General features: G+C 42.3%; 1 protein-coding gene across 8 annotated transcripts in view; it reads left to right on the top strand.

Annotated features, from left to right (window-relative positions):
• Atp8a1 (ATPase phospholipid transporting 8A1) overlaps window positions 1-22,353 on the top strand; it is a 226,824-nt gene that overhangs the window by 103,731 nt on the left and 100,740 nt on the right. For all 8 annotated transcript variants that reach the window (XM_031342535.1, XM_031342537.1, XM_031342534.1 and 5 more), the window contains 3 exons: window positions 5,087-5,156; window positions 12,245-12,329; window positions 13,971-14,110. In XM_031342535.1, coding sequence (XP_031198395.1) covers window positions 5,087-5,156; window positions 12,245-12,329; window positions 13,971-14,110 — 295 coding nt within the window. The remainder of the gene's footprint in view (window positions 1-5,086; window positions 5,157-12,244; window positions 12,330-13,970; window positions 14,111-22,353) is intronic.

Here is a 22,353-nt window from a genome sequence, read left to right as displayed (position 1 = left end):
GAGTTACTGATACAGAATCAGCCAAGAGTCCCATGGCTGGTCTGTGAGCCAGCTTTGTGATACGGTAACAAAGGCCTGAGGTAATCATCTTCAGAAGATGACTTCATTTTGACACACTTTAGAGGTGGCTCTCTGTGATCAATGGATCTTGCTATTCTGGACCTCTGTGAGGCAGCACGTGTGGGAGGGACACAGGAATAAGCAAATCAAGGTCTTCAAAGTTTGTATTCACACTCGTGAGACACTTTAGAACCTCGAAAGAGAAAACAAGAAAATGGACTCCGGTTTCACAGCCCCCCTCAAGATTATGTCCAATGACCTAAAGACCTCCCACCTTTTAAAGGTGCCACCTCTTTGGGATCAATCCTCCAACATGTGGGCCTCTGGGGGAAGATTTCAGCTCCAAACTATAGCATCTAGAGACCCCAAAAACAGATATACTGAGAGGCAGCGAGATTTTGTGTGGAATGAGGTCAGTAAGAGTTGGCAAGTCGCCATTGTTTAATTGCAGTTTCCTTCTGTTCACTTGTCTCTGAGAAGTTACCATCCCACAGGAAGGAGTAGAAACAGAGTGAGTGTCCATCTACTCCTTTCTTAAAGAGAAAGGATGCTGGCTGGGTTAGTTTCCTCCTCAGTATGACAAGATACCTACTGGGAGCAACACACAGAGAGCTTTGTCCTGGCTCATGTTTGAAAGGGAGACAGTCAGACAAGGTGCCCAGAGCTCCATCTGTGGTGCCAAGAGCTTGTGGCATGTCCAGGAGCAGAGAGCTCAGGGTCAGAAGAGGGCCAAGCCATAGCCTCAGAGGCCTCTCCCTCAGGAAACCCTTTCAGCCTAGTAGGCCTCATCTCCTAAAGTTCTCAGGACTTCTTAAGTAGCTCCACCAAAGGACCAAGGACCAAATGGGGAGCATTTTATATTCTTACTATGGCAGAGGCCTTCCGTTGTATCACTTCTACTCAAGTGATAACTAATATTAACGCCTTGTTGACGGCCAGCCTATGTTCTTCAGACTAATGGATGTTACTATGGGGGTCTTTAGAGATTGTGTGTTGCCTCTTAAAGGATACTTCAAAAATTAAAGGCCCATGAGAAAGCAATGCTTTGAGGAAAAGAAATGCCCACCTGTTTTCTTGAGCTTTCTCCTGCATAAGCAAATTTGCACACTGCCTGGGAGACACAGTTCCTTTTGTATGCTAACTTTGGTTGCTTTCTTGATCTGAAGTGACCATATGACCAAATAACAAGGTCTGGCCAGACATTAAACATTACCCTTGATCTGTGTTCCGACGGCTCGGAGGAAGGCATAGGGAGCTGAGTTGATTTCCTAGAATAGAGCATGGCTCATCTCTGTCTCCATGATAAAGGGTCTTTCCCGACCCTGTTTGTTATAGATGATGTAAGCAGCAGGTAAATTAGCACATAGGTATGTTTTTAGACACTCTATGCTAATAGAAAGTGTCATGGGAAGAAATAAATCAAAAGTAGGACTTTCGGGTCTTTGATTCTGTAGTAAAGGTGGGTTTAAGAATGGGAAAAGGAATGAATATCACCCTTTAAATAGTCTTTGTGAATGTGAGCAGTTCCCATAGGGATAATGGTGGTAAAATTGAAGAGAAGCCGATGACTTTTTTTATACCTATTTGAGGGAGGTCAGTGGAACTTTGCTATAGATCTGAGGGCTGGGGTAGGAACAAAGAAAGGGAAGGGGAAGGCTAGAATCTTAGCATGAACATCTGCATATGTGGAAATTCCCTGTACATAGATGGCAGACATGGGAATAGGAGCAGATGTGGTGGATGAGATATTTGGAAACACTGTTTCAGGTGTTTGTGAGACATACAAATGGAAGTACCCAGTAGGGAATTAGATATAAGAACCTGAAACATGAAGCTATGGCTGAAATACTCATTTGGTAGTCAATGGTCTACCAATGATTAAAGATTAAAAATCAGTAGGATCTTCTGAAGATAAAATGTAGATCAAGGGGAAAGTGGGAGGCCGATGGCTGAGCCGTAAATAATTCTAGCTATTAAAGATTGATTACAAATTAAGAATTAGCCAACTCTGATGGCACAGGCCTGTAACCCTAGCTACTTTAGAGCAGAAGCAAGAGGATCACAAGTTCAAGGCTTCCCTGGGCTCCAGAATAAGTTTAAGGCCATCTCAGGCCACTTACTAAGAACTTCCCTTGAAATAAGAAATGGACTACAGGGTAAACTTCAGTGATAAAGTGGTTGGCTAGCATGAGCAACTGTTGCAAGAGATTTGGAAAGGAGGGCATCTTTAAAATGAAGTCTTGGTTGTTAAAACCATACAGGACAAAAGTAGACTGATATATAGCCCAGAGCTGAAAGGCATCTCAAGAGTGCTTAGATATCTGCTCAGGGGCACTGCCAACTTAGGTGAGGGGAAGTTTGAAAAAGACCTGAGCAGTTGTCATTGGAATGGTGGGGGGGATGGGAGTAGAAGGGAGATGAGTGGAGCCTGTGGAGAGACAAAGTTTACCTAGAGTTGAGTTACAGAGTTAAAATGGCCATGTGGTTCACACAGTAAGTGCCTGGCTAGGCGAGGTATTATGTGGGAGACACCAGAACATGCTTGTAGATAAACATAACCCATATATCAGGGGAAAGGGGCAGATCTGTAGGAGAGCTGTGTGGCTTTGGAATGAAGCTTCAGACAAAGTGAGGCAAGTAAGAACAACAATCATAAGCAAGGATGGTGTCTTAGTTAGGGTTTCCATTGCTGGGAAGAGACACCATGGCCAAGGCAGCTCTTATAAAGGAAAATACTTCACTGGGGCTGGCTTGAGGTTCAGAGTTTAGTCTGTTACCTTTCTGGCAAGCAGCATAGCAGCACACAGGCAGACATGGTGCTGAGAAGGTAGCTGAGAGTTCTGTATCTTGATCAGCAGGCAGCAGAAGGAGACTGTGTGCTGCACTGGGCATAGCTTGAGCATAGGAGATCCCAAAGCCCACATCCACAATGATACATTTCCTCTAGCAAGGCCACACCAACACCAACAAGGCCATACCTCCTTATATTGTCACTCTCTATGGGCCAAGCATTCAAACACATGAATGGGGGGGAGGGCATTCTTATTCAAACCACCACATTCCACTCCCTGACCCCCACAGGCTTATAGCCATACCATAATGCAGAACTGTATTTAGTCCAACTTTAAAAGTCCCTATACAAAGTTCAAAGTGTCTTCTGAGACTGATACAATCTCCTAACTACAATGTCCTGTAAAATCAAAATAAAAAGCAGATTGCATACTTCATATAATGGTATAGAGCATAGTATTATCATCCAAAAACATAGGGAAGGAAGCACAATGAGGACATACTGCACCAAAGTAAGATGCAAAACCCGCTGGCCAAACTCCAGATACTGCATCTCCATGTCTGATGTCAAAATGCTATTCAGATCTCCAACTCCTTTCAGCTTTGTTGACTGCAACACACTTCTTTCTCTTGGGCTGTTTCTGCTCCCTGTTAGCCTCTCTACTTGGCAGATATCCCACAGCTCTGGCATCTCCAGTGTCTTGGGGTCTCCAAGACAATCCAGGCTTCGCCTTCTTAGCTTCACACAGTGGCCCCACTGGGCCTCCGTGCAGGGACACCGCTGATACGTTCCTGGCCTCAACAGCTGTCCTTAGTCATGAGGGAGATTCCATAACCCCTTTCTTCTGTCCTTGATTCTAAAGCCAGAACCACATGGCCAAAGCAGCCAGGTTTTGCTGCTTGCTAGGGCTGGAACATGGCTGCTTGTTTTGATTACATTTTCACCAGCTCTCTGTTTTTCATGGTTTCCTTCACTGCCTAAGCTTGAGCTCTGATAAAAGCAGAAATATTTCTCCCTGTGTCAAGAAAACGGAATGGAAGAGGGAACTCATATAGCCAGATAAATTGGCTGGAAAATGTGAGGGGAGGATTCCAAGTGAGTCTGAAATTTAGAGTCTAGAGCAAGAAGAAAGCGAGCGTGGAGGACTTGGAGAGTGACGGACGGCTGCTGAGGTCTGGCAGGAGGGAGGGAGGTGGCTTCACAGAAGAGTGAGATGTACGGGTGGTCAGTGTGGAGCACCTCTGCCTTGTACGAGCATGTTATTCATCTCAGACTCGGTGACTTCTCTCTGGCCATTTTACTCTGCTGGATCTCAGAAGAGAGTTCCCAGCATTAGATAACTTACCAGAGGAACTAAAGTGATGAGTCTGGGACCATTAAATCAGAACTGGACTGAGTAAGAACAGCATGGATCAAGAGGGACCAAGTTAACATGGATACAAGAGATAATGTTTACTTTATTGGTAAAGTATAGTATTTCCACTCTGGCTGAGGCTTCACTTCTTCATAGGCAGCCATACTCTTAAAAATATCTGATGGAAAATTCTAGAAGCAAACAATTTCTAAGTTTCCAATACCTTTTACTAAGGTATATATCATTGTCATTGTTGTTAAAGGCTTACTGGGTCTAACAAATTAAACATTATTACAGGTATATATGTACAACAGAAATGTGGTATTGGGCTGATACAACCCCCAGTCTTTGGCATCTGCTGGGGTCTTGGTCTGTACCCATCTAAATAAGGAGACGGCCACAATCATTAAAAACAATAATGAATGCTTATATTGTTTCTTAAAATAATAGCATTTGCTTTCATCTGTAATTATTTGTTTAAAATTATCATTTTTATTTTTAATTTTTAAAATGAGGCATATAACTCATCTTCTAAGATAATAATTGAAATAGTTTTCAAATAGTAACATATTAAACACACTGCTACTACTTACTCTAGAGGATATTAACTCTTACAGGTGTCTGGGGAACTGTTTTGTTTATTCCTTTAGGACAGTAGATGATATTCTGGTGACTTAAAAAAATAAAATGTAACTTTCCAAGGCACCCAGTTGTACACTCAGGAGATAATTTGTCTATAGGGAAGAATATGGCTCATAATTTGGTCAGATCCATGGTTTTTTTTTTCATTGCAAGCATTACAATATGTAAAGCACATCAAAGAACCATGTTTTGCAGAGCTGCAGGCTGATGACCCATTATGGAAAATCTCTTTATTTCAGCGCTAGGAAAAGGATGTCGGTGGTGGTTCGCACTCCATCCGGGAAGTTACGGCTTTACTGCAAAGGAGCTGTGAGTTTTTACTTTTGCCTTTCATGGCTTTGATTTACGATGGTTTATAATGTACGTGTTAGGCATCCTGCTATGGAAATGGAACACAGATGTTTTACATGGAGCCGATGACATCCACTTTTGTTGGTGTTTTATAGTAAAAGCACATTCAGCCTCTGCTGGTGAAATGTGGAATTCCTTCTGGGTAAATCCAATGCATTGAAAAAGTCTGGCATAGGGTACTTTTGTAATTCAATTTTTAATACATGATATTTGAGGTTTATGTTATATTAGCTTTGTGTTAGCAGATGACTAAATACAGAAAATATTTTTAAATTGTATTAGACTATAATGATACACTCCAATTTTAATCTGCTTGCCTAAAGACCGTAGAAATGGAGAGAGGGTTGGCTCACGATTATTGCTGTAATTTCTCATTTGGTATGGCTTGTTGGTCTTGCTTCAAATATAACAGGATTGCTGATTGTTGGTTAGCTTCAGTATGTGAGTAGATTATATTGGCAGAAAGTGTTGTGTATTCCAACTGAATTTTCCTATTTTAAACATGTTTACACTTATGGAAAATTGAGATGCCCACCAACCAGGGTCATTCTTTTTGCTAAGATCAGTCAGGGTTTTCTTCCTGAGGTGCCCTTTGTACATTTCAGCTTGGAACGTCACAATTTTAAATGGACTCAATAACTCTGCTCTGTCCCAAGGAAACTGGGAAGCTAAACTTAAGAAAGCCAACCCTTTTGTTTAAATTCCTGAGAAAGTTAAATTCCTTGGTTTTAAAGCCTTGAAACACAGTTTTTGAATGCCACAGGCTTTTAAAGCACTTTGGCAGAATTATTTCATGATGTCTCCTGAATTTGGTTATACAGTTTCTTTGGTTTTTGTGTTCCCATTGATGAGGACATCTGACAAGTATTCATCTTGAATGTTTTAACACCAGGCTTTGAGCTGGATTTTTAGAGATATGAAGATAAGACCTAAGTCATCTCAAGAGCTTAAGTCTAGCCAGGGAAGAACATAAAAAGGTGATTAGGTTATGGTGCTAAGTCATGTGGTATAGATCTTCTACGTTCCTATGGCAACAAGCACAGTAAGAGAATAAAAAGATCTTCCGCTTCCATGGTTGGCATATGACTGATTTACCACACCCAAGTCACACCCTTCCTTTAAAAAAAAAAAAAGTTTGAACATTCTACTGCTAAACTTTTATTGGAGGAATTAAAGCATCAGAAACTTACTTTAAAAATTGAATTTTTATTTTTAATCACAGAGATTGTTTGCACATATTAACTTCCACGTTGTACTGTTTCCCTCTCTGAAACAGGGTTACATTAGTAAAAAAGAAAAGGCTTAACCATGAAAACAGCAAGGAATGTCTGAGAAGTGTAGCGTGTAGTTTGCTGTGGAATAGATGAGCATGGACCAGACAGAAGGGTTTGTGTGACGTGCCTTTGGGTGGTGAGTTAAGTTTAGCTTGTCTCATCCCTGCGCTCAAGAGCATGTATTTCTTCCACGATATTGGAGGTGATTTGAGGACTGCAAACAGAGGCAGCCAGAGGTTCCAGTTGAGCCTTCTCAACTCTTTAGGGCAAGAGCTGCTGGGCTGGATGGAGTCAGGCACAGGGAAGACCAGCGAGGAAGATTTAAGACTTGGTGATTGATGTTTGCAGGTGCTGAGGGAAAGGATTATTGGGGATCATTTGGGGACTTCTCTTGGCGTGCTGAGTGGACTAACCCCACTTATCAAGATAGAGAGCCGGGGGCTACACAGGGTCTATCAGGTGCAGAAGCCTGGATTTCCCAGGAAAAGAAACTGGAGTGAATTTATCTTGGAAACCGACTCAACTGTTTAAAAGAGTACTCCTCTTCCAGAGAGCATGAGTTTGGTTCCTAGCACCCACATACAGCTCCAGAGGAGCCACTTCCTCTTCTGGCCTCTAGGGGCGCCTGAACCATGTGGTATACATTCACACAGACACCCCAGAAAAAAAAGACTAGCTCTTCTCTTGGTTGCATGTAGTTCTTTGTCTATGGGTGGGATCCCATGAGTTTCACTCTTCCATGCTTACTTCCTTGTCGTTTCTAGGAGACACAATCTCACAACAGACTCCTGGGCCTCTGGCTCTTAACAATCGCTTTACCCGCTTCTTCCATGATAGTCCTGAGCCCTAGGTACAAGTGTTGTGTTGTAAATGTATCTACTAGGGCTGGGCTCCCCATGATCTGTTGATTTCTGCATTATGACTAGTTGTAGTTTAATGTAATGGTATCTGTTTGCTACAAAGAGAAGCTTCTCTAATGCGAGGTGAGAGCTATACTTAACTGTTCATATAAGGCCCAGTTTTAGAATGTAGTTAGGAACTATAGCAGTAGTAGGTTCTCCACTAGGATCCATAACGCCACTAGTGCCAGAGAGTTGGCCAGGTTTCTAATACCAGGCACGATTTCTCTCCTACTGAGCTGGCCTTAAGTCTAATTAGAGAACTCAGGTGCAAGCCAGCTCCCCTACTCTGAGAATAAGGCTAAAGTGCTGAGATTTCTAATCATGCAGAGAGGCTGAGGAAAGCTCATGCCAACCCCTGCTCAGGCTGTAAAACCATGAGGTTGGCATGCATTCAGGAAAATCCAGAGCTAGAGGTCTATGTGGAAATCTCACACCAGAGGAATCAGTGAACACCATAACTAGAGAAGCGTGGATTCACTCCAGATTAGACGATCTGTGTAGACCACTCTACCTCAGGATAGACAATCCGTGTAGACCACTCTACCTCAGGATAGACAATCCGTGTAGACCACTCTACCTCAGGATAGACAATCCGTGTAGACCACTCTACCTCAGGATAGACAATCCGTGTAGACCACTCTACCTCAGGATAGACAATCCGTGTAGACCACTCTACCTCAGGATAGACAATCCGTGTAGACCACTCTACCTCAGGATAGACAATCCGTGTAGACCACTCTACCTCAGGATGCTTGGAAGCTCAGCATGATAAATAAAGAAGTTCAAACTGTTTTCATTCAAAAAGAAAATGGGAAGGGTATCTAGTATACATGCAAGATGAATTCAAAATCTTAAGCAATTTTTAATTTTTAATGAAGTAAATTCTAGATTCAACACAGTTGAGGGGAGAATAAAGTTAGTAAATTAGAGAACAGTACTGAAAAACCTCATGTAAGTTACAGTGTAAAGAAACAGTGACTTAAGAGTAAAGAAGATACCTTGTTTCGCTAATGTTTAAATTTAAAAATGGAAGCATATACAGTTTACAATTTATATCTACAACAGCAGCCAGTTAGAGAAAAGTACCATTTACTCAAATAAAAATTTAGTTCATTCATGAATTTTACTCTAAACCACAAAAGACTTGAGAAACTTGACAAACACACATGATCCTACAGGAACCTTAAATGACTAAAGTATGCTGTGAAGAGACACCATTACCAAGGCAACTCTTAGAAAGCATTTCTTTGGGGGCTTGCTTACAGTTACAAGAGGTTACATGTTCCTGAGTGGGGAGCATGGAAGCATGCAGGTAAGAGCTACAGGAACTTTAAGTGACTAGAACGTTCAAAGTAGGTGTCTCTTAAAATCCTGTGCTGTATCCAAAATAAACCATATCTGAAATTAGCTGCTTTCAGTCGTTCTCTACCCTATCAGGGGCAAAGTTTGGTTAGTTATCACAGAAAATGTGTCTATTTAAATATGAGCACGTCATGGGCTGGTGAGGTAGCTCAATGGGTAAGGGTACTTACCCAAAGCCTGCCAACCTGTGTTTAATCCCTGGGACCTGTGTGGTAGAAGGACAGAACCCACTCCTGTAAGTTCTCTGGTCTCCACACGCTCAGCTGGCACAAGTGTTACATCATTTCTCCCTTCTCTCTCCTTCTTCCTTCCAGACCCTCCCATATACCTCTTCTTGCTCTCTTTCAAATTCATGGCCTTTTTTTATTAATTGTTGATTCATGCATATGTGTATATGCATATATATTCCTAACTATAAACTTCTTAGTCTATGCCTTGGTACTCGAATTGACTTAGCCACTGTTCTATTGCTGTGAAAAAGACACCATGGCCAAGGTGTCTAACTCTTAGAAAGCATTTAGTTGGGGGTTTGCTTACAGTTGCAGAGGTTGCGTGCTCCTTGGTGGGAGCAAGCACGCAGGCAGGCACTAGAACAGCAACTGAGAGCTACATTCTGATCCTTAGGCAGAGAGAGCAAGCCTATTGTGGACTTTTGAAACCTCTAAAACCCACTCCTAGTGACACACTTTCTCCAACAAGGCCACACCTCCTAATCCTTCTTATCCTTTCAAACAGTTCTGCTCCCTGGTGATAAGCATTCAAATATATGAGCCTATGGGGGCCATTCTTATTCAAACCACTAGAGTATGTTTTTAGGGCTGGCCTTTTGGTATTGAATAACCAACTGATGTATTCTTCCCTCAGAAAGACTATTTCTTCCACCACCAGCATTTTTTAGACCTCAACCCTGCACAAAGAACTAAATGCAAATAGTCTTTTTTTAAAATATATTTTGGGTGGGGCTGAAAAATTTGGCCTGCAAGCATGACAGGCCTAGAGTTCGATCCTCAGAACCCATGTAGAAAGCAACAACGAATAGCATGAGCTTGTAATCATAGGAGAGGTGGAGACGAGAGGATCTTTGAGGCTTACTAAATAGTTGGTGTAGCCAACAGGCAAGCCCCACAACCCAGTGAGAGACTCTGTCTCACAAAAATAAGATTGGATCTCCCAAAGAATGACACTGGAGGTTGATCAGTAGCCTCCATGGACATATGCATGCATATCTGCACATAACACGTGTCTAATAATGCATTTTTAAATACGGAGATGAATTTGAATTTCAGTCAAAAACACGGTAAGAGCCAGAGGTAGTGCCTCATGCCTAGAATCTCAGTGCTTAGGAGGGAGAAACAGGGGAGGCAGAGTTCAAGATTTTCCTCGGCTAGAGAATAAATTAAGGCCTGCAGGAACTACATGAAACTCTGTCTCCAAAAAACTAAAGAATAAAATAAAAAGGTTAAAAAATAAAATATCCAATAAAGAAAAAGAGAAAGAAAAAAAGCAAGAGGAAAACAAAAAAAAAGGTTCACTGAAAAGAAATGATTAAGCACGGGTTTCACTTTCCTCAAAGCCCTGGTCTCATCCACACAATAACAGGCATTTGGCTGCACCAGGCTATCCCCAAGAATATCCAGTCACTGTGGTTTTGCACCCTTTCCTTTCTGAAGGCCAGGATACAAGATAACCAAACTCCTAAGGCTTTGTCCATAAATTCAGAATCCGACCTGATGGCATGTCCCTCTTCTAGTAGCTATGAAGGAATTCTTTTTCACTCCTGGAAATGTGGCAGACTCTTGATGTCACCCTCTAAATAAAGGAGGGCTTTGTGTCCCCAAACGTATCTCTTAAGTGGTTTTTTTTTTATTTTTCACAGACAAGCAAGTATTTTTTTTTTCACAGACAAGCATGGCCAGCCACTTGTGACTGTCATTTGAAAACACGCATTTTACTACAGAAGGCCACATTTCCTCCCTTCGCCTCCTCAATACCACAAAGAATGTAGACAATTAATTGACCCTCTTAAACACCAGTATGTTTAGATTGACTGCAGAACCTAACCTCCCTCCTCCTTATTACCACTTCTGTTTCTCAAGGTTTTAAAGATTTTTCTTCCTCTGAAAATGGCCTCTGTTAACCTCGTGGAAATTTTCATGAACATTAAAAAAAAAGAAAAAAGAAAAAGAACTCCGAAGGAGCCATGATTGCAAACTGTCATTCCCTTCTCTGTTTTCCTTCCTATCCCACCACTGAAAAATGAAAAGAAAGTCATAATTGGGGCTTGGGATATTCCATCTGCTCTGAGGTCACTTGGTTGGGTTTCTCTCAAGGGCTCTAAATCATACTCCATTAGTCAGTTTCCAAATCGCAGCCCCGAGACTAGAAACCCCACAGTGGGTACTACCACGGAGAGAGTAATTGCAGGTAAATGATTTATTTTTTCCTGGTCTCATAAAAAGTCATGAAGGCTGAATACTGAAGTTCTCTGAGCCGTTAAAGCAAAGCCAGCGAATAACTAAAGGAACAATAGGCAATTTATAAAGGAGGAAGAAGCAGAGAAACGGTAACAGTGCAAGAAACTAAAGCCAACAGGACTTTAAACTAGGTCAGGCTGGGGGCGGGGGTGGGGGGCACGGGTTCAAAACACACAGTGCGGAAATATCAAAGAAATGATACCGTTTTCAATCCACGAGTTTTATTTTACAAATTAAGTCAACCAAGTCTTAAAGCTAGACACAGTCAGAGGCATTAGCTGCTTGAGACAGCTCAGGGATTGTAGGTCCTAGTTCTGTCCCCACAGGACATCTCAGGACGTTTGGTGGTCCTCGGATGCCTCACATTCAGCCGTCTGATAGTGCAGACCTCCAAAGGTGCTCTTGTCCCTGGAAGGTTCTAAAGCTGGGTACATTTTATACTCGCCCTGTAGCTCCTGAGGCTCCAGCTCAAGGGGGATCTGCATAAGACAGACTCTTTGTCAGGCCGGCATTTCCCAACATCCCCTGAGTTCTACACCATTCTCCCCTAAATAGGACTCACAAAATCCTACAAAACCTTCAGGGTTAGTGTTCTGTCTGTATTTTACACAGCTATCCTCCTGCCTCCACTATAAATGTAGGACACCAAGTTCAGTTCCTTCTCTGTTTTTTCAGCCAGTTCTAGATGACTTACAATTCTTAACTGAAATATAAACATGTGAAAAGTACTACCATACTGCTTGTGGAATTATCACAAGAAAAACTGTGATATTCTCTGAAGACCCAACCCTAACAGGCCAAGCTGCATTTTCTGTCTCTGGTTGATTGATTCCATGGATGCAAAACCCACAGATCCAGCTGTCTTTCTTCCCGTCTTTGGGGAATCATTGTTACTCATAGACAAAAATATTCTGTGCTTAAAAGGAAGGAAGCACTGGGAGATTTTTGTACAGCAACCAATAATGTTGCTGATCTCAATCTTAGTAAATTCGGGATGCTTAATTAATCCACCAAAGCTTCTGCTTACTTTCCAGGACACGGTAATTTATGAACGACTTGCAGAGACTTCAAAGTACAAAGAAATCACCCTAAAACACTTGGAACAGTTTGCTACGGAAGGTGAGGAAACACAACAGGATTGAAATACAAAGAAATCATAGACCTTTGATATTTTGCAGGATTTTTGACAGTTTTACTCCATTGGTTATTGATGATAGCTTAGATATTCCTATGCTTAGATAGCCACACGTTTTTTTTTCTTTAAAAAACAAAACAAAACAAAACAAACAAAAAACTTAAAATGCTGAGAGACAAGAGACCAGGTCCCCATTTGAAGGAGTCAGGCCTTTAAATCTGTGCCACTTTATTAGAACGGAAATCACCTAAATGCTTTACCTTGCATCTCATGGAATTCATTAAGGAAAATAAAAGAACTGAACTTATGTGATATGGATAACAAGAAAGAAATGACTACGTATATGATTATATAAAAAATTATGCTATTGTAACTTAACCTTTATTTTTATTATTAAGCCCCACCACATGCCAGTGTCTGTCTAAGGCCTTGGAGTCTGAGGAAGATAATATCATGCCTGTAGCTGGCCTCCTGAAATACATGATAACATATGAGGCAAGCAAGCCAGGGTCTAGGGAGCTGTTCTGGTTAGTATGAGTGGGAGTGGAGGTCATTAAACTTCCCAGCCCATTAGCTGCAGAATGTGTAGAATCTTACCGCCACACTTGATTGCAGTGTTCTAATTACCAACTTCCATTTTCACTCCTGTTTCAGCTAGGCTGGCCCCTGCTCATGTCCTTGTTTCCCCATAATCAAGGCTTTGAAAGGATAAGGATGTTTTCTAAAGACATAGATGATAGATAGATGGGTGGGTGGGTGGGTGGATGAATGGATGGATGGATACATGAATGCTTCTGAATACAAGGTCATGATGATTTCTGAGTTCCCAAGAATACAAGAGTTCAGAAGTCTACACAAACTCTGGTCCCATGCTGCCCAACATAGAGGCTGTACAGGTTTGGGGAGGAGGTCTTGAAGTCTGGAGACCTCTACTCTGATAACAATATTTACACAGGTTCTAGTTCCTGTTTCAATTGGCTTGACCACCCTCTACCCCATCTCTATCCCATTCTTTCTGACCTCGGGCCGAAGGGTACTTCTGCTCCATTGCAAGTAAGCTCCCAGGCAGTTTCCAAAAGAGGGAAAGAAAATTGTGCTGTAATACAGTGCCTCAGATTAAGTTCAGTGGAGTGATCCAGTAGTCAGTAGCTCTTCCTTTTTTACAAGGTAGAGCTGTCTTGCAACCAGTGAAACGATGCTGGGGAAAGGGAGGTAAAAAGAATAGCCTATGCAGAGAGTGCAGAGAGTCCATGTCTGTCACAGGAAGTGGATGGCCCAGGAGTATGATGAGACAGTTGATGGTAGTAAGCCACACTCCAGGATTGGGACTTCATCCTGACTTCATCTGGGAGATTTCAAACACAAACAGCTTGCTAAGATAAGGCTTTTAGAAATGTCACCCTAGATGTAGATGAAGGGTTAAAGGGGCTAGGAATCATGGGCAAGGTACAAAATTTAAATGCTAGGAAAACATCCTAGACATTCGATACTGAGGTTTTGTCACAGCTAAACAGACACATCAGCAAATTGTTTGAATTCGGTGAGACTACTCAAAACTGGGCTTTGTAAAAGGGTGGGGGCATTAGGCGAGTGACTGAATCTGTGGGGTATGCTGCCTTTTACAGGGCTGAGGACTTTGTGTTTTGCTGTGGCTGAGATTTCTGAGAGTGACTTTGAGGAGTGGCGGGCCATCTACCATCGAGCATCCACGTCGGTGCAGAACAGGCTGCTGAAGCTGGAGGAGAGCTACGAGCTGATCGAAAAGGTGCGTGGAGCATCGTCGCCTTCAGAAAGTGCATTTCCATGGACGTCTGTTCTCTGCTTGGGTACCAGTAGAGTCAAAATCAGTATATGTAAAGGGACAGTTGTCTAGGGGCTCGCTGAGTTCCTTGCCTGGCATGGACCAGGAAAGGCAGAAGGCAAACCTATAGAGAAAGGTAAAAAACAGTTTCACGCCTTCAGGATGGAAGGCGCCTAAGGCTGACATCCTCTAGACGGATACTGGCTCAGGTATGTAATAGGGCTCCCAGGTCCCTCCTTTTCCCTTACCTGGTCCCCATGTCTTCAAGTTCTTCTCACAGTGCTTTCTGGGAACGAGAAGCTGCCAATCCAGGAAGCCCAATTTCACTTTTCCTATCTACCTGTGTCCCTCTATCTCTCTTTCATCTATTTGATGACAAGCCTTACAAACGAGTCTCAAGATCAATAAATTAATAAATCTTACTATGGCCTAAAATCTTTCTGAAAGGGCCCAAGGACTAGCTGTTATTGTATGTAGATCTTCGCTGTTTTGCATCATGACTAGGTTCTGCATACAAGCAGTCTCCCTGCTAGCATACCCCATCGTGCTTCTGCATCACTGAAGACTTGGGTCAGGTACCCACACAGGCAGCCACTTACTTAAACACACGGGGACATCGGCACAGAGGCAAGAATGCACACACAGGCACACGCATCTGCAGACATAGACATGCTGGGTCTGTCTATAATTGCTATGTTTGGTTAATATGAAATGATATAGCTTTGTGAGTTTGTAATAAACTGTAATAACAACAGTCAATGGCCTGGCGCTTTCTCCTGCACTCATTTGGGCTGTAACTACTTCCTATGTTCCTTTATGATTTCCGTCAAATGCCTTCATTTTACAGTTAAACAAGTAAGGCCTCTTCGGGTGGACAGCGGTAGATATCCTGTGATTGATGCTGCATCTGGAGTGAGAATTCTTGTCTCCTTAATTAAGGACAACCAACACTTTGTGTAGTCCATACTGTGTGCCCAGTGGTTCAGTGGCACTTTTGTCTATTGACACGGTTAGTCCTTTTCAGGAACTAATTACCACTCCTTACAAATGGGGATACCCAGGGTGATAGAGAGACTAAGACACTAGACCAAGGTCACAGAGCTCAAAAAAGGATTACCAGACCACTGTGTTCTGATGTATCTGAGGGCCTTCACTGTAGCTTAAACTTGCCAGTCAGTCTCTGCCCAGTTACCTGATTCCCTCAGTGTCTTCCCTGCGTGCAGCATGGGATAAAGGGAGCCTCTGAGGTGCAGGGAGCCTCTGAGGTGCAGGGAGCCTCTGAGGTGCAGCTCTCTGGATCTTGCCTGCAGGTGGTAACGCTGACATTTTTTTTCTCTTTGTTATGAAACTAGGCACTTCCCATGTTGGAAGGCAAATAGGACTAAGACCTCCCAGGACTAGTTCCCCTTCACCCACATCCACCCCACTTCCCTCACCACACCCTCCCGTCTAAGTAACACTAGGGAACATCTTATTCCAGCTGCAGGTGATTTTTCTCAGACATGTGTAAATGCTACATGTAACTCAGGGTATGCTTCTGTCTCCAAAAAACACTGTAATAAGTTGAGGGATGGTAACTTGTTTCTTACGTCACTTAAGGAATATTATATGTCCCTTATACTTACATATTATTTATGAAGAAGATATCTAGATGATACACATCTGTGATTAAAAACTTTTAACTGGGATACACATTCAACTATTATCCAGCAGATGGCGATCATGAGTTACATTAAAATTTAACTTTCCTGGGAGACTTGCTTTTTTTCCCCCCTTAAATAGTATTCAAATAGAAACCTTAAGAGTGTCTTTTACAGAAATGAAAAGGGGAATTTAGAGCTAACTGGTTTTTAACATTTGTGGCAACCCTCATGTTGTGAGATCTGTGATGTAGTAAGGAAACAGAGTCCCTTCCTCAACCTGCCTGTTCAAGTAAGAACAGCATTTTATATGTGTTCCTACTCCAAAAATAGGTCTCTCCTCTCAGCATTCATTTAATTAACATTCACTCGATGACTAAGGTGTACTAGATCACAGGACTACTAATGGAATAAGGACTCCCCGTGAGGCCTTTAGACACTGCTGCGGTCTGCACAGATTCCCTAGGTGAGGGACTTCGAGGAAGGTCTGAAGGAAGCTTTGGAAATAGCTCTGCAGGAAATTACTTTGCCAGTTAGAGATCAGTAGTATTTGTGAGACTGGAGACTCGGCAGAGTCCTTTGAGGACAGCAGGGCTTTTGTGTGTGTGTGAGTCTGAGTGGGATGGCTCTGCTGTTGGTCTGAGGGGACCCCTGTTCATCTCAGCTGAGTTGGCATTCAGAAGCTGTGGTTTTTGCCTCTGCAAACAGCCCAGCGAGACACTGAAGAGACCACCAGTTCCAGAAGTGTTTCACCTGGCTGTAAATTTAACTGTCACGTCCCCAAAGTTCATCTGCATTACCTTTGTCTGAGATACACTGGCTGTGCAATCTGCTCTTTATGACTTTGAAATCCATTAGCATGTAGACAAGTGCCATTAGATTGAATGTGGAAGATGGCTAATTTCTAAACTCTGAGAGCAGTTTTTGCTCTTCTTTTTCTCTTTTAGAGCAGAGTCCATTTTCCAAACAAAACAATGGTAAATCATGAGATATGTGATTGATGAAAGCTAAGCTGCTCCAGTTAGCAGGAAGGGCAGAGAAGAGCCCCTCCAGCTCTGTTGTCTGCCTCCACCTTGCCTCATGGTGGTCCATGAGGAGCCTCCCAGGACTCTGGGCACCACTGAGTGCAATATGAAAACTGTATTATGTTACATCTGTGTGTGGATGTTTTAGGAATGTGCTTTTTAAAAGGATCAGAGCATCACTGTCACGCAAGATGCTTCTGAGTATATTAGAATGAGTGATACAGGATGCCGTGGGCACAGTAATCACGTTACATCGAAAACATTCTAAAGTGGAGAGATTTGGAGAGCTTCTAAAAAACAATATTTTTAATATATGGCAGAGTAAGTGAAATTTTTATAGTATAATTAAACTTGTGGTTATAAACTCTCATATCCCTCCACTATTTGTCCAAACTAGAAACTTGGTTTTTACATTTGAGTTAACCCCCCCACACACACTTCCTTTGGAAGTTATAACTCCTACATAAGCTTGAAACTATGTGGCCAGGTGTGATGACACATGCCTTTAATCCAGCACTCAGGAGGCAGAAGAAGGGGGACGACTGTTTGAAGCTAACCTACTCTATATAGATAGTTCCAGGCTAGCTGGTGTCATGTAGTGAGACCCTTTTTCAGAAGGATGGATGGATGGATGGATGGATGGATGGATGGATGGGTGGACAGATGGATGGACAGATGGATGGACAGATGGATGGATGGACGGATGAGTGGATGGATGGATGGATGGATGGATGGATGGATGGATGGATGGATGGATGGATGGGTGGGTGGGTGGGTGGATGGATGGATAGATGGATGGATGGATGGATGGATGGATAGGTGAATGATAGATTGATCCAAATAGGCCACATCCAAGAGAATACTGATATTCATCCTTAACTGTGACACTTTTTCTTGTCTTCCAAGACATCCATGTCTTAGAATTCACTGGCTTTACTCTCCAGGGCCATGCCATAGGGAACAGAATGTGGGAGGCTTAAAAACGTCCAGATACTGTCCTCTCTGTGGACAGTTATTGTTAGAGAAGATTTGGGATTTTAGGGTCTATAGTGTTAGGGTGCTGGTGTTTGCATTCCTAGCATAGACTCTTCAGAATAATAAAGATTTCTAACGCCGTGAGTTGTTTCTAGAGATTACTAGGACTTAGTTACTGAATATAAGGTGAACACCGACATTTCTTACTAGGATCGGCCAAGTTCCTCAGCCGTTAGAAAGTAGAGAGATTAAGATGCGGAGGGGCTGGCGTCCTGACGGGTCCTCTCGCTGGCTTGACCCACTTTGTGGTCTACAGCACCTCCTCTTCTCTTTGTCACCACCCGAGAGAATTTACAGTTGTCTCATTTTGCAGACACAAGCTCGCCCCGTTTGGTTTTCCTTCGCCGCCTTCTTTGAGAAGACAGGAACTATATTCAGACTCAACACTTCACCTTACAAAGCCAGCTCAGGTGTGCTCTCTGTTTTGGAAAAAAACAGACTATTTTTAAAAACAAACTTGAGTTTTTGATCCACTGAGTTATATGAGCTCAGAAAGCTCATTGTTATAAGCAACAATGACCAGAAGGTTTTGAAGTTCCAGTGGTGAATTGTCTCTATGAAATTTCTTACCTGCTTACTATAATCTGCCTTTTTAATTTTATTCTAACATTTCAAAGACATGTAAATTACTTCTGCCTCATCCTCATATGATGCTGCTATATTCCTTTGAAATTAACAGAACACAGGCTTCTGGTTTAACCTTTACGTAATTAAATTAAATCATTGGTTGAAATTGGTATGTTTTCATAGTAGCTACAGGTTTTTTTTTTTTTAAATATTTATATTCATTTGCTTCAATAGGAAAAAATGACATCTTTACACTGCTGCTAAATACAGATGCCTGCTCATGGTGTCTCCATTTTCAAAGGCAGGTCATGCACTGAAGAGTTGGAGGAAGCCATGTGAGATGGAGCATACATGCAGACTGAGCACGGATACACACAGTATTTCCCTGGACACAAAACTTTTATCTTTTGCTTCAGGTTTTGGGTTGGGAATATGTTTTTTCAAAGTGAGCATTTTTTTTTCCATCTGTCAACATTTTTTTCAAAAAGAGATTATGAGCCAGAAGGTCCTTTATGAGCTGGGGAGTGAAGTCAGAATGCCGTAACTTTGGTATCATCTCACCCACTCTGCATTTCGTGATTAACATAAACCTAGACTGAGGCTTCCTGAGAGCGGTGACCGTGTTCATCACATTTGTCACTCTGTCCCCGATGTCTGACTGTCTGGCCTGTGTTAATCACTCAGTAAATTTTTGGTGAATAAATGAATTATTCAGTTAAGTAAATTACTCAGAAACTAGAGCCTCTTAGGTGTTTTCCTAATGAGAGCCAGCCCCCTGGTTCTAATTTTGTGTGCTGACCTGGGTATCCAAAGTGAGGCCACTAAGGATCAATTTAGGAATGTGTCAGCAAAAGAGGGGGTAATTTTTATGTCCTTCATTCTTTAGAAATTGAGGCGCATTCACTTTTTTTAAATGCTCTTCCCATGTTACTTGTATATAAATAGAAGATGCTTAAAAAAACTCAACAACAGATATGTTGAACTCTGATGTCTAACAGGCTCTAAAGCATAGTAATGGGAGTAGAACAAGAACCTCTGCTTTCCTTTTAGTATTGGAGAGGAACAGCACACACACACACACACACACACACACACACAAAGTGTAACTCTAAACAAGAATAAAGCCCTGGACAAGGAGTTAAGTTAGGGTATTGAAGTCATGTTCTTTCTTATGTTTCCCTTTATCTCCTTTATTTTCCCCCCAACATCTAGTTGATATTTTGAGGATGTTTATATATTGCCTCCATGTGGTACAATGCAGAGCAACTGTGACATCCATGTGGCTAAGCCCAACAGCCTTGTGCCCCTTGCAGCATATGGCAAGAAGTGACTTAAGAGTTTCCTAGGGAGATTCTGAACTTAATAGAAAACAGGACTTTTCTTGAATGCTGATGGCTGCTAGGTTCACGGAGACTTCAGAATCACAGTGGAATGCCTCCTCAGATAAAACTACCACATCTATTCTTAGTAGCTGCAAATGCCACTTTCGTTTGGACTAAAAGCTAGATGAACATGGTGTACTAGGGATACTAGGGACTGTGCGGTTGAGAATCCCAGTAGTTTCCTGCTTTGCTATTTGCTTGAGAACATCTGCAAGTCAATCCTGCCCCTTTCTGCACAGTGACTAAGCTTCTAGTCTTCTCTTCACCTGATTGTTTTTTCTGGGTTTTTGTTTGTTTGTTTTTTTCCTCAGTGTCAGTAATCAAACTCCAGGCTTCACACATGCGGGTCAGGCAACAGTAGCACTAACATCAACTTCCAGATACCCTGAATATATAGTCCAGGGATCTCTAAAGTAAATGTATGAGGTGATCCATTAGGATGGTCAGAAAAATGATGAACCTTCTGATTGTTCATCTCATCTTTTTTGTATTTCGCAATGCAGATCAGTTTTAATATTATGAACAAGAACTGGGAGGTGTATCATTGTCTTAGTTAAGGTTTTATTGCTGTGAAGAAACACCATGACCAAGTCGACTCTTATAGAAGAAAAATATTTAATTTGGGGCTGGTTTACAGATTCAGCCTTCAGTCCATTATCATCACAGTGGGAAGCATGGCAGCATGCAGGCAGACATGGTGCTGGAGGACCTGAGAGTTCTACATTGTGATCCAAAGACAGCTGGGAGGAGACTGGAGTCCACACTGGGTGGAGCCTGAGTATAGGAGACCTCAAAGCCCACCTACACTTCCCCCAATAAGGCCATACCTCCTAATAGTGCCACTCCCTATGGCCAAGCATTCAAACTCATAAATCTACGGGGTCGTACCTATTCAAACCACCACCGTCATATAGGTTAAAAAAATACTCAAGATTTTTTTCCTTCTATTCTACACAAAGAAGTTTGGAATGATGTATCTAATTTCATCCCCAGAAGAATACTATCGAATCAGTAATTTTACTCTCTTCTTGATATTGTAAAAGTAGATTTCCCAGGTAGCTTAAGTTACTCGCTACAGGATATATCCATGTTGTCAGCTGGCAGAACAGGGAATGAAAACAAAGTTCCGTCTTAATTCCAGTTTCATGTTGAGAGTCTATATCTTAGGCTGCCAGGTTGGTTAAAAAGAAAACAGTATATAAAATATTGGGAAAAAAACGAAGCATAATAAAGTCTGCAGTTGTATAATCATATCATTAGACCAGCATTTGGAATAAGAAGGGACTCATCTGGGACTTCTCCATTTAGTAAGTGAGGCAACTCATATTCTTTGTGGTATGCTCCTTGCAAAAAACAAAATGGACATACAATTTTCATGATTTCCCTTCAATTGTGATGTTAGGTTACCCATGATTCCCTGCCATTTCTGATCACGTGCTCCCCTTTTCTGGTGGGAGTGCTCCCTTCTTACCAGCTCTCCTTGGTGGGCTTTCCACACTTGATGGGCATGACTGGCATCCGACTTAGATAAGATCGACATGTTGGTTTTGCCAGCCACACCCAAATTGCTTCACAGAGCCTGATTCTTTTTCAGCTGGGCGTGTGAAGTTCTGGCCTCACTTGCCAAGTCCTTGGGGTTATAAGTTCAAATGTGATTTCTGTGGTTCAAAAGAAAACATGAAGCCAAAGCCTTTTTCTTGGCCTTAGAGGAATGACCCAGTTGCATGCTATCTCCAGAAGCATCCAGCAAGCATTCCTGTGAATTAATGTCCTTAGTTTTAACACCAGAGCCCAGCTTGAACTAAAAGGGAAGAGGTAGGAGCTCTTTTGTAAATGAAACTGCAGCGTGGTGTGCTATAAAGGTATGCTGAGAAGAAAAAGCCCAGAGGCCAGGCTCTCTGCACAGTGGAGACCACAGAAGAGCCTGGCTGCCTTTGAGAACCAGTTGTGGTACGGATCTGAGAGTTCCAGGCACAGCCCGATCCCAGGATCACTAAAGTTTAAGGCTGAAGAACAGTGGTCTCTTAACTGGCAACTGCACCACTGTAGTGGTACCCACCAGCCCACACCATGTGGTGACAGGCAGGCAGCCTCTGGCTATTTCCCATGTTAGGTGGATCACGGAGATCCAGCTCAGATCTTCATGCTAGCTCAGCAAGCATTTTATCAACGGGGCCATCTCCTCAGCCCCCCAACATTGCATTCTTATAATGTGAAGCAATGTTTCTCTGATGGTAACTCTTTATTGTACTTTTTTTTGGATAAATTTATTTATTTATTTATTTATTTGATAGTTTCTTTATTTACATGTCATATGATTTCTCCTTTCCCAGTTTCCCCTCAAAAACAAAAAACAAGAACAACCTGTTCCCTCCTCCCTCCCCCTACTCGCCACCCCACCCTCTCCCACTTACTGGCCCTGGCATTCCCCTACACTAGGGCACAGAACCTTCACAGGGCCAAGGGCCTCTCCTCCCACCATGCGTACTCCTTGGATTGTGGTTGAGACCCTGGGGACTCTGAGGGTACTAGTCAGTTCATATTGTTATTCATCCTAA

The sequence above is a fragment of the Mastomys coucha genome, unplaced genomic scaffold (assembly GCF_008632895.1).
Source record: "Mastomys coucha isolate ucsf_1 unplaced genomic scaffold, UCSF_Mcou_1 pScaffold22, whole genome shotgun sequence".
Taxonomy (NCBI): domain Eukaryota; kingdom Metazoa; phylum Chordata; class Mammalia; order Rodentia; family Muridae; genus Mastomys; species Mastomys coucha.
This window is presented reverse-complemented; position numbering and strand designations above follow the sequence as displayed.